Source organism: Carcharhinus amblyrhynchos, chromosome 19 (genome assembly GCF_965287045.1).
Source record: "Carcharhinus amblyrhynchos chromosome 19, sCarAmb.v2.hapA, whole genome shotgun sequence".
NCBI lineage: Eukaryota > Metazoa > Chordata > Chondrichthyes > Carcharhiniformes > Carcharhinidae > Carcharhinus > Carcharhinus amblyrhynchos.
The window spans coordinates 49,543,027-49,555,569 of record NC_137342.1 but is presented as its reverse complement, the minus strand read 5'-3'; the positions used below and the strand labels follow the sequence as shown (position 1 = coordinate 49,555,569).

Sequence of the window (12,543 nt, the reverse complement as noted above, 5' to 3'; positions counted from 1 at the left end):
AAATTCCTGTTTTACACACTGGAAATTAAAGGTTTAAAAATTATAGAACAGTGTCCCTGTTAGCTTGGAATTCTAGGATGGTCAAATTGGCTTTCTACAATGAATCATCGAAGTCAGTCAAATGTTCCACGTCCCATTTGTGCTGAAGGAGAGACTGTGGAATGTATTAAGCACTTGCTGGACACTGGCAGCCACCTTTCTCAAAAGGCCACCGTTAATGACGAGATCCACACTGGATCAGCTGCACCAGCTCAGCTTTCTTCAACTCACAGCACTCTGTTTTTGACAATAAAGAGCTCTACCCACAACTGAACAAAAGCTCTAGTGTATGGAGCGGTTGCCACCACCACCCTCCTGGGCTGTGTTTCGGTGACACACAAAAGAGCCAAAGAAATGTCATCAGCAATGCTGGCACCACACCCTCCGGATTCAGTGGGCGGCCCATCAAGTAAACTTCTTGTCAAGGGGACACAAGTTAAAAGTGAGGGGTGGGAGGTTTACAGAGGGATTTGAGGAAAAATGTTTTTTTCTCAGAGGGTGGTGATGGTCTGGAATGCGCTGCCTGGGAGGGTGGTGAAGGTGGGATGTCTCACATCCTTTAAAAGTATCTGAATGATTATTTGGCACGCCATAACATTTAAGGCTGTGGGCCAAGTGCTGGCAGACAGGATTAGGTTGGCAGGTCAGGCATTTCATGCGTCGGAGCAGATTCAATGGGCCAAAGGGCCTCTTCTGCATTCTATATTCTGATTCTTGAAGCCAGTTCCACAAAGGAAAAAATCCTGCAAATTCAGTTGCAGTGGACCAGGTCCAGATGACAAAGTGTCCCTCTCCACCAGGTCATGTTTTCTCAACTCTCAAATGGCTGGAATAGAAAAACCCTATAAAGACAATCTGAAATTCTCCTTGAAGCATAGCAGCATTGAAATTAATGACTGGAAGGAGCTTGTAACTAATTATTCAAAATGGTGGCAACTTGTCCATGAAGCTGCACCATGCTTTTGGGTCCAAACGCCTTAAAAATGAGGCAGAGCAGCAGTCTTGATCCCACTATCCCATGGGATGTCCTGTCCCATGTGCCCAAAGATTTGTTGACTGAAAATTATCCTGTGAAGTACAGGAAGACCCATTCATAGAAGAATTCCTACAGTACAGAAGTTATTTGGCCCATTGAGTCTGTGCCGACCATAATCCCACCCAGGCCCTATTCATGTAACCCCATATATTTACTCTGCTAATCCCCTGACACTAGGGTTAATTTAGCATGGCCATCAACCTAATTCCTACATCTTTGGAGTGAGAGGGGAAACCGGAGCACCCGGAGGAAATCCACGCAGACACGTGGAGAAAGTGTAAACTCCACACTGTCAGTAACCTGAGGCCAGAATTGAACCCAGGTCCCTGGCACTGTGAGGCAGCAGCGCTACCCACAGTGCCACCGTGCCGACCCATGCAGAAACTCGCATTCCAAATAGACATCAACCTCCATTCAAGCTGACAATCTAGACACTATAATCACATGATGGGCAAGATGATAGGTGGCAGCCTGAGGGTGCATATATCTCAACAACAATAACCTTTATTTATATAGTACCCTTAATGTAATCAAATGTCTTGGGGTGCTTCACTGATGATATATTGTAGGGCAGATGGTCAAAAGCTTGGTCAAAGAGGTGGGAATTAAGGAGCCTCTGACAGTGGAAGACATGGTTGACTGGTGAAGCAATTAGAATTAGGGATGCACAAAAGGGCAGTATTAATGAACACAGCGGTTTTGGAGCATTGCGGGGCTATGAGAGATTACAGAGATGGGGAGAGGCATGACTCCGGAGGGATTTGAAAGCAATGAACAGAATTTTAAAATTGAGGCATTGCTTTATTTTCCATTAGTAGGAGAGACTAGGATCCGGGGGCACAGTAAAGGGAGACACTGTAGAACCAAGATGAGGAGGAATTTCTTCAGCCAGAGGGTGGTGAATCTGTGGGATTCATTGCCACAGAAGGCTGTGGAGGCCAGGCCATTGAGTGTACTTAAGACATAGATAGGCTCTTGATTGGAAGAGGGATCAAAGGTTATAGCAAAAACGCGGGAGAATGGGATTGAGAAACATATCAGCCATGATCGAATGGTGGAACAGACTCAATGGGCCGAATGGCCTAATTCTGCTCCTTATGATTTTTACAGGGAGTCAGTGAACATGTTAGGTGCAAGTAAGAACTCTAAAAGCACATTGTAAAATGCAGAACAATTGGCAAAGCAGCCAACACATGTCTACCATTTGATGATCTAAACTTTTAAACTTTTTGTTCTTTTTCACTCCTAAGTGTTAGCTGTTTCATCAATGATGCAGTGTTACTGCTCTTGCTAAACACTGAATTAATTTGGAATTTTGTTTTGTTTTACAGGAACAGTGCCGTATTCTCCTCTGGCCTCTAACTGTTGTATGTGTAGTTGTCAGCCAACATTACTAGCCATTTTGCAGGAGCTGCGAACTCTACGGGAGTTGATGCAAGCTCAGGCAGGTGAGGCCTGATTTTTATTGTACAGAATGATGTACATTTCGTTCCTGTTCATTGCTCTCATGGAAGGAAAAGCAGACACTGTGAGTCTTTAACAGTAGGAATTATACCAATAAACTCCTACAATGGTAACAGTCAAATCAGTAATGTCTCTGCTATTTCTGAAGCTGAACATTTTGGATTTAAATATTTAGTTGCCCCCCCCCATTTACATTTCCCATCTTTTCCCCTCTCCTACCTCTCAAACTAAATCTTTCCATTGAGATATTCACCAAGTTCCAGTTTCCAGTGAAGCTGTATGCTTTTTGCAGGTAGGTGTGTATGTGTGCCTCCACTTCTAAAACAGCTTTTAATAATTAGGATTATATTATCATCTGCCTCATTGAGGTCCCAGATACACATTTGGATTCCTATTTTTATATACTGGTATCCCCCGTTGGAATAATAGCATGCTTTTGTTTCTGCATGGTTCTTATGTTCAAGGTGTTCTCTGAAATGTTGCCTTGATTTTTGTTTTACCACATTATTGAACAAGCTCAGTATATTTTTAAAAATAATGGCTTCCTTCCCCTGCCCCTCCCAGTCACTATTTCTCCCTCCCTTGACCCTCCCTCTCACCTTTTCTCCTTACCCTGACTCTCCTAATCACTATTTCTCCTTCCCTGGACCTTCTCTCTCATTCTTTCTCCTTTCCCTGACCCTCCCAGTCACTATTTCTCCCTCGCCTGACCTCCCCTTTCACTCATCCAGAAATAGAGTACCACGACTGTTTCCTTCACCAGTGACAAACCGAGATTGTGCAAGAACCATCAAGCTATAAGGCAGTGTTGTATGCTAATGATGGTACCTGCGTGTATTGTAGAGTATGCAGCTTGACAGAGGAAAGATCAGCAGTGGATTGGAGAGCGACACCGTCCGCAGAGTAAAGAATGTAGTCCCTGGTCAGTGCACAGTCTAGGAAAGCAGCAAGCCTATATGAAAGAGTCCAACGCAAAATTATATTTGGAACTGCAAAGCTGAAGCCACTTGTAGGAGTTATGTTAAATGCAGACCTCAAGATCCCACTATTGAATAATCACTACATCAATTTACAAATGTCTAACTTGTGTGTATAATGGTTATTTAGAATGTGAGTTGAGTAAATTGATCTTGAAGATTGTATAAGAAAGTTGAAGGGGGAGGGATGTTGCGTATGTGGTGCCTGTCTCTGTAAGACAACACAGCAAAGAGAGTCATCTGACTTGAGGGACCAATGCAAACTGAGAATGAGTGATCACCCCAGAGGGTGGTTTCTCTCTCAGGCAGAATCTTTTAGCAGATATGCTGTAGGCATGTAAAGCTTATTTATTAGTCACAAGTAAGGCTTACATTAACACCACAATGAAGTTGTTGCGAAATTTCCCTAGTCACCACACTCCAGCGCTTGTTCGGGTCAATGAGCCTAACAGCACATCTTTCAGACTGTGGGAGGAAACCCACTTAGAAATGGGAGAACGTGCGAACTTCACACAAACAGTGACCCAAGCCAGGAATCAAACCTGGGTCTCTGGCACTCCGAGTCAGCTGTCCTAACCACTGTGCCACAATGTAAGGACTGGAGTTCTGTTCCAGGGCAGCTTAGAGTTGCAAACCTCCTGCATCAAGTCTCCTATCAATAAATGTCTTTTGTTCCTAACAAAATCTGAAATCTCTTGATGCACTAGAATGTCGCAACATGACAAAGTCACAGTGTTCTCCAATTTGCCTAAGTCTTGCTACATAGATTGCAGTAGTCTCCAGTGGGGGCTGTCCTTGTGTAATTAATTTAAGCTGTTGCAGAATCATGGAGGGATTTTGGTGGTAGTGCCCTTTTACCAAATCCACAATCTCTGCAACTGAGCTTGGATTTGGGGATGTCCGGCTATGGATTAAATTATAGGTTTGGGTCTCACGTGCGCTTAATAATATTGCCGCCTTTTTCATAGAATCCCTACAGTACAGAAGGAGGCTACTCAATTCTGTACTATCAACAGTCCCACCCAGCCCCATTCCCCATAACCCCATGTACTTACCCTCCTAATCCCCTGACTCAAAGGGGCAAATTAGCATGGCCAATGCACCTAACCCATACATCTTTAGACTGTGGGAGAAAACTCACACAGACGTGGAGAGAACGTGCAAACTCCACATACACACTGACCCAAGTAAGGATGTGGAGTTTCTAACCATTGCAGACATGAGAATGTTAGATGGAGTTGCAATAAAACCTATTATTTTCTTACAGCTCCTCAGAGCACTGTGCAGGCTCCATCGTCTCACATTCCTGCCTTCCGTTCGAATTTACTCCGGAACAAAATCATTAAAAAAAGACTGATCCACAGGATCAAGCCAGCTCCAGCTCAGCCAAATCCAAAAGTTCACAATCAGAGCATTAGCCCACCACAGACTGAGAGGAGCCACTTGTCATCAACAAAGAAGCTGACCACTGAAATTAATCCAAGACACACCCCACCAAACCGGGTGGAGGGTTATATTTCTGAACTGGATAGCCTACAGAACAGTGACCTCTTAGAGGTAAGTGTGAGTCTATTATATTTGTTACAGTGCAGAAGCTCACTACCTGACATGGTCGTTTTTGCAGGGTAGGGGAATTGAAAACTAGAGGGCATAGGTAAAGTTTATTTCATCGTCACAAATAAGGCTTAAATTTAACACTGCGGTGAAGTTACTGTGAAATTCCCATAGATTTAAGGTGAGAGGGAAAAGATTTCAAAGGGACCCGAGGGGCAACTTTTTCACACACAGGATGGTGCGTATATGGAATGAGCTGCCAGAGAAAGTGGTTCAGGCAGGTGCAATAGCAACATTTAAAAAGCATTTGGACATGGATGAGAAAGGATTAAAGGAATGTGGACCAAGCATGGGCAAGCTGGGAGGGCACCATGATTGGCATGGACTGGTTGGGCCAAAGGGCCTGTTTCTATGCTGCATTGCTGTATGACTCGATGACATGGGAAACTGGGCGTTTAATTGGTTGATGTATATCAACTACGTTTTTCCAGTAAGAGGAGGTTTACCTTTTACCTTTCTCTGCTCCGTGTTGGTTTAGTAAGTTTACCTGACAAGTAACTCAAATAATCCAATTAATGTTTTTTGTTTTATCTCTGATCTCTGTTGTGTTAGCTGATCTCAGCTGTGCTGTAGGGTTCTTATGGCCTTAGTGGGAGAATTAGTCCAGCTCCCTAGTTCACTACTCCAGAGGTGTGGCGGCTCAGTCATTGAGCATGTTCAAAGAAGAGATGGCAGTGACATCAAGGAAAACGGAGATAGTGCCATGAGATGATGTTGAGGTTGAAGATCAGCCATTATCTAGTTAATGGCAGAACAGGTTCGAGGGACTGAATGGCCTACTCCTCCTTTGTTCCTAACTCCTGACAACTCTCACTGACCCTTGTCAGAAATAAATATGTGAAACTATGATGTTGTACCTATGTAAGAGGGCCAGACAATTCTCCTGGCCACAGATAATGGCTGGTGGGTAGTGTACCGGGGACAAGCGACGCATACCTGATCTAGGATGAATCAGGAGATGAAAATGCCAAGAGATGGAAATTTCTATAAAGATCAATACTGCAGGGTTTTAACTTCCTTCAAGGGAAACTGGGTCAACATCTGATTTTGAAAGGGTTGGAAGATTATTGAGAAAAATATAAATGGTAGGTGCTTGGATATTCTGTACAGAAGTGGTGAGCTCAGGGTTGGTTAGTTGGCTGAATGGTTAGTGATGCAGAGCGATGCCAACAGCAAAGGTTCAATTTCCATACTGGCTGAAGTTATTCATGAAGGCACCATCTCCTCAACATTACCCCTCGCCTGAGATGTGGTGACTTCTCACCACCAGTCAGCTGCCTCTCTCAAGGGGAGAACAGCCGATGGTCATCTGAGACTGGCGACTTTAACTTTACAGAATTGTTGGTGCGTTGGTTTATTATTAATGAAATAAGCTTATTAGAGCTTGTAAGTGTGGTCAGACAGACATTTTAGAGTTGTCTGTATTGGAGTTATTCACAGAAGATTAACTAAATTCAGCAGAACACTAACAGTTTGTTAGAATTCCCTCAGTGGTCTGAGAACTTATACACCTTTATTTTTCTCAGAGTATCCTTTTGCTTTTCATCCTTTGCCTTTCTTTAGCTTCTGTTTATCCTGCACCTATCGAAAGGATGCACTGTTGACTTGTTCCAAGCCCTTTGCCAGTAACATTTTGAAACTGGCCAACTGGAATGACTTTCTCAGTGTTTTACCCCCTCTCCTATAGTGAAATAATTGTCCTCTGCTCAATCCTTCATTAAACAGCATGTCTAGGATCTGTGGCCTGTATGCAAGGATTTCATGTGAAATCCCACATGCTGCTGTATATCTTCACTGGAAAGTGCATCCTCCCAATGTTTGGGACAGCACTTCGGAGCAATTGGCCACTGTCGTTGAATGATTAGGCTGTACAGCTGAATGATATTTGAGGTTCTGTAAAGTGGCGTCAGAGGTTGAAGGTTTGTGCACATGATTTTCTACGCACGGTGAGTTCTTTGTCTCTACTTCCCCACCCAGAGAAAAAAACTGGAGGGTATGTCCATCAAATCACTTTAATTTACTTCCTACCAGACTCTCTGTATAGCAGCAGCCCACTGCCCAACCATGATAATTTGCTGTTTCGAGTTTGCAAAACAAGTTGTTAATTGGTTCATTAAATCTGATTTTTCTTCTTAAGACATGAGATAACAATAGCTTAAAACATAACTTGTCCTATGTCTTTCACATTATCAGTGAGGCCTCTGGTTTGTTTTATCTGTACAAGTGTTTTGTTTTCAGTTATCTACTTTATAGTATACAAATTAGGACACAATCCTTCTTGTAAATAGGCAATCACATTTCCATAAGTAATGCCATGGAGTGTGTGGATTTGAGCACTTCAGTGAAATGTGTGAAAGCTGACATATTTTACAAGTGTTTCAGTGTGAAACTGTTCAATTGCAAAGCACTCATTCACAGTGAAGAGATGTGGGTTTCTGAGTAGGCAGTCTGCAGGATAACTATTCATGTCTGGGTGGAACTCAAGGGAGAACATGAACAACAAAGGGAAATCCATGAATTAACTCTGTGATAGGAAAGGAGTGGGAGAGAGAGAACGACAAAGAAGTTGTTCATGATTTATGCCTCAAGTGAGAATGTTCCATCAATTTATAATGAAGCGGCTAAGAAAGTGGTAAAGATGGAGCAGAGGGCACCAAATGAAATGTAATTTCAGTTCTTGACAACATCGTAGGGCATGATGTGGTGATAAACCTGTTGCACTTTAACCTGGTGTTGTGAGACTTCTTACTAACGTCATGGTTTAAGAAGAACAATGTCAATAAACTAAAGTGGTTTGTGGGAATTGACACAGGATATCCCCTTACCAATATTCAGTCTCTGCTAAACCCTGTCATTATGCAATAGACATTCCACTCTGCACTTTGGAACACTACACCAGGATAGATTATGTGATTATTGGAACAAAGGAACATGAACAAGCGATTTATATACTGAGCTTTAAAATGGGTGCAGGTGGAAACCTTTGGGCTTGGAGCTTGAATTAGAATTGAATTGTATAGGAATATATTCTTACAGCTTCTTAAATCTCAGGTATCGATTGAAAGTAAAACACTTTGTAGAAAATTCAGTGTCAGTTTGGTTACAAAACATATTCTTAAGAAGATGTATCTTGAATGAAACCGGGGGGATAAAAGCAAACGGACAATTGCAACTAGATGTTGAAATGATGGAAATGGGGATAGATTTAAATCACTTACTGAATAACCTCAGAGTCAGAGGATTTGCTTTTTACCTTTAAGAATGAACATGGGGGATCAAACAGATTAATGGCTTACAGTTTTTAAATAATCTTGTGTGATAGAAGTTGTAGAACGAAAGCAGTAGAAGACATTGGGTTATAGCCTTTGAACTGTTTGACGTGAAACTGTATTATGTGTTGATGTTCACCGCAAAGATAAGAGGATATCTTCAAAGATCTAGCAATACATTTCTAGTGAAACTAGTAGCTACCATGGAGGAGTTGGAGGCCATTTGATTTTTGGTCTTGGGGAAGATAGGAAATGGCAAATGCAAACTGAAAAAGTCCAAAGTCTTTAAAATATCAGTTGACATAGCGTCCACAGCTCTTGGGAGACTAATCCCTGATTTCCACATTTGTGTTTTTAAAGAATCCTAACTGTATGGAGTTCGTACATTTTCCCCGCGTCTGCTTGGGTTTCCTCTGGGTGCTCCAGTTTCCTCCCACATCCCAAAGATGTGCAGATTAGGTTGCTTAGCCATGCTAAATTGTCCCTTAATGTTCAAAGATGAGTAGGTCAGGAAATTAACGGGGTAAATAAGTGAGGTTACAGGAATAGGGCCTGGGTAAAATGCTCAGTTGGAGTCAGTGCAGACTCAATGGGCCAAATGGCCGCCTTCTGCACAGTAATGATTCTAAGATTCTATTCCTAACTTACCAACTGATAATTTTAAAGGTATGAATTCTGCCACCAGAGATAATCGTTTCTCTGTATTTACCCTATTGAATTCCTTTATAATTTTAAATACCTTGATTAGATTACCCTTAAATCTTCTAAATGCAAGGGAAAACCATGTTTCTGCAACCTATTCTCTAATTTGGTCTTTTGTGAATTGGTATCATTGTGAAGAATCTGTGTTTACCCCATGCTTTAATCTTTCCTGAGGGTTCATGCCAGGGACTGAATGCACTGCTCCAGATGGGTTCTGACCAAGATTTTGTGCAACTGGTGCATCACTTATTAATTTTCGCTTTTGTGAGAAAGGCCAACATTCCACTTGTTCTGATTACTTTTTGTGACTGTACCAGCTATTAATGATCCATGCACATGAATATCTAAATCTTGCTGAATTTGATTTATTATTATCACGTATTAGTATTCAGTGAAGTATTGTTTCTTGTGCGCTTTATAGACAACGCATACTGTACATAGAGAAGAAAAAAGAGGATGCAGAGTGTAGAGAAAGATCAACTTAATGCGAAGTAGGTCCATTCAGAAGCCTGATGGCAGCAGGGATGATGTTCTTGAATCGATTGGTGTGTGACCTCAGACTTTTGTATCTTTTACTTGGTGGAAGAGAGAATGTTTGGGTGCATGGGATCCTTGATTATGCTGGCTGCTTTTCCAAGGCAGCGGGAAGTGTAGATGTGTCAGTGGATGGTTTGTGTGATGGACTGGGCTATGTCCACAATCCTTCATAGTTTCTTGCAGTCTTGGACAGAGCAGGAGCCATACCAAGCTGTGATACAACTAGAAAGAATGCTTTATGTGGTGCATCTGTAAAAGTTGGTGAGAGTCAAATTTCCTTAGCCCCCTGAGGGAATAGAAGCATTAGTGGGCTTTCTTAACTGTAGCATCAGCGTGGAAGGACCAGGACAGGTTTTTGGCTATCTGGACATCTAGAAACATGAAGCTGTCGATGATTTCCACTTTGTCCCTGTTGATGTAGAGAGCGGCATATTCTTTTCTGAAGTCGATGACTATCTCCTTTGTTTTGTTGACATTGAGGGAGAGATTATTTTCATTGCACCAGTTCAGCAGATTCTCTATCTCTCTCCTATATTCCGCCTCATCGTTGTTTGATTTATAACTGTTGAGATGCTTGCTCTGTGGTGTCATCAGCAATCTTGAAAATTGAGTTGAGGGGAATTTGGTCACACAATCATAGTTGTATAAGGAGTATAATAGGGGGCTGAGGACAGCCTTTTGGGGCACCGGTGTTGAGTATGATTGTGGAGGAGGTATTGTTGCCTATCCTTACCGATTGTGGTTTGTAGTTTAGGAAGTCTAGGATCCAGAGGGAGGAGCCGAGCCGAGCCAAGCCCCAGGCCAATGAGTTTGGAGATGTGTTTTGTAGGAATAATGGTGTTGAAGGCCAGGATGTAGTCAATAAATAGGAGTCTGACATTGATGTCTTTGTCATCCAGGTGTTCCAAAGTTGAGTGTAGAGCCAGGGAGGTGGCATCTGCTGTAGACCTGTTGCGGTGATAGGTGAACTGTAGTGAATCCAGGCAATCATGGAGACTGGAATTGATTCATGCCATGACTAACCTTTCGAAAAACTTAATAATGATGGATGTCAAAGCCACCAGACGATAGTAATTAAGGCACACTGCCTGGCTTTACTTTGGTAGAGGGATGATGGTCATCATCTTGAAGCAGATAGGGACCTCAGATTGGTCTAAAGAGAGGCTGAAGACGTCTGCGAATATCCCCGCCAGCTTATCCGTGCAGAATCTGAGTGCTCATCTATTCAGTGGTCTAACTTTCTCACCATTAAGAAAGTCTTCTAATATGTCTTGCTCTGATCCAAAGTGGATAACCTCTTTGGATTAACTCCTCCTTAGTTTGCCCATTCACTTGCTCTGCCTAGGGTTCTTTATAACTTCCATTTCCTGTCAACACAACTTAGTGTGCCACCTAACTTGGTATTATCTGAAGACATGGAATACAGTTCTCTTCCTTCATTTGGGTCATTTATTTATCTACTTATATATTGCCCCTGGACGGATCTGTAGAAAAATCCCAATGATCACATCTCACTGTCAGCAACAGCTTAGCTTTGACTCCTGTTTGTTTGCCAATTCCAAACCCATGGCACAAGGTTACCTCCAATTCTGTAAGCTTTCCTGTTCACTGTAATCTGTGCAGAACCTTATTAAATGCCTTCTGGAAGTGTACATGAGAACCCAAATAGGCTATTCGCCTCTGGAATCTGTTTCAGCATTTAATGGGATGTGGCTGACCAGGGACTTAATGCCACCTACCAACATAGAATTCGAATGGAATCCCTTCAGTGCAGAAGGAGGTCATTTGGCCCATTGAGTCTGCACCAACTCTGACATAGAACCTTACCCAGGCCCTTTCCCCCCACGCTAACCCTGTAATGCCACACATTTACCGTGGTTAATCCAACCAACACGTCTTGGTTCACTAAGGGACAATTTAGCATGGCAAATCAACCTAACCTGCACATCTTCAGACTGTGGGAGGAAATCGGAGCACCCGGAGGAGATCCACGCAGACGTGGGAAGAACACGCAAACTCTGCACAGTTACCCAATGCCAGACTTGAACCGGGGTTCCTGGTGTTTTGTGACAGCCATGCTAACCATTGTGCCGCCCTGAACCTTGACTCCAACATCACTTAATACTCTTGGATAGCAATCATCTATCGATCTTGGATTTGAATTTATTCATTGAGCTAGCATCCACTGTTTTTGTAGGAAAATGGGTCATAACTTCTGATCCCCAAGGTGTTGTATCAGGGTGGTGGCGGGGGGGGTGTACCACAAGCATGCACTACAGGAACCTTTCCCTGCCCCTGGACATTGCTAGGTAAAACGTTTGTATGGCACTTGCCCAGAAGTGCAAACTTCCCTTGGGCAATTGCCCTGCTCTGGGAAGCTTCTGAAAATTGTGATTTACATCACATTTTCCACATGTTTCCCACTGTTACATCAATAACTACCTAGAAAAATTAGAAGAACTGTAATTTTTGGATAACCATTGTACAGACCCACACTGACCCAGACTGCCTTTCCACTGAAGCTTGGGCGCAGTGGATACTTTTATCGCCCCTTGCATGGAGAAGAGTTACCCAACTTCAGCACGTAAAAAGTCTGAATTACACAAACACAGCATCCATAGAAAGTCTTCTATTCACTATGCTGGACACCTCCTCGATAACTCAACTAGATTATTTACAACAGTGTGTATTTAGCGCTTTTCACAAAATAAATCATCCCAAAGTGATTCATAGGAGTACTGTAAAACACTGACCAAGGAGAAATTGGGGCAGTTTGCCAAAAGCCTGGCTGAAGGAGGTCAGTAGGTTTTAAAGAGCATCATAAAGAAGGAAAGAAACCTAGACAGTGGGACAGGTGTAGGGAGGAAATTCCAGAACCTGGGGTCCAGGCAACTGAAGGCAGGGC

The 12,543-nt window shown here is 42.7% G+C and overlaps 1 protein-coding gene across 2 annotated transcripts in view; it reads left to right on the top strand.

Moving 5' to 3' along the window:
• Positions 1–12,543, top strand: part of bend7 (BEN domain containing 7) — a 43,419-nt gene that overhangs the window by 16,774 nt on the left and 14,102 nt on the right. For both annotated transcript variants that reach the window (XM_080207752.1, XM_080207753.1), the window contains 2 exons: positions 2,407–2,523; positions 4,784–5,073. In XM_080207752.1, the coding sequence (XP_080063878.1) occupies positions 2,407–2,523; positions 4,784–5,073 (407 nt within the window). The remainder of the gene's footprint in view (positions 1–2,406; positions 2,524–4,783; positions 5,074–12,543) is intronic.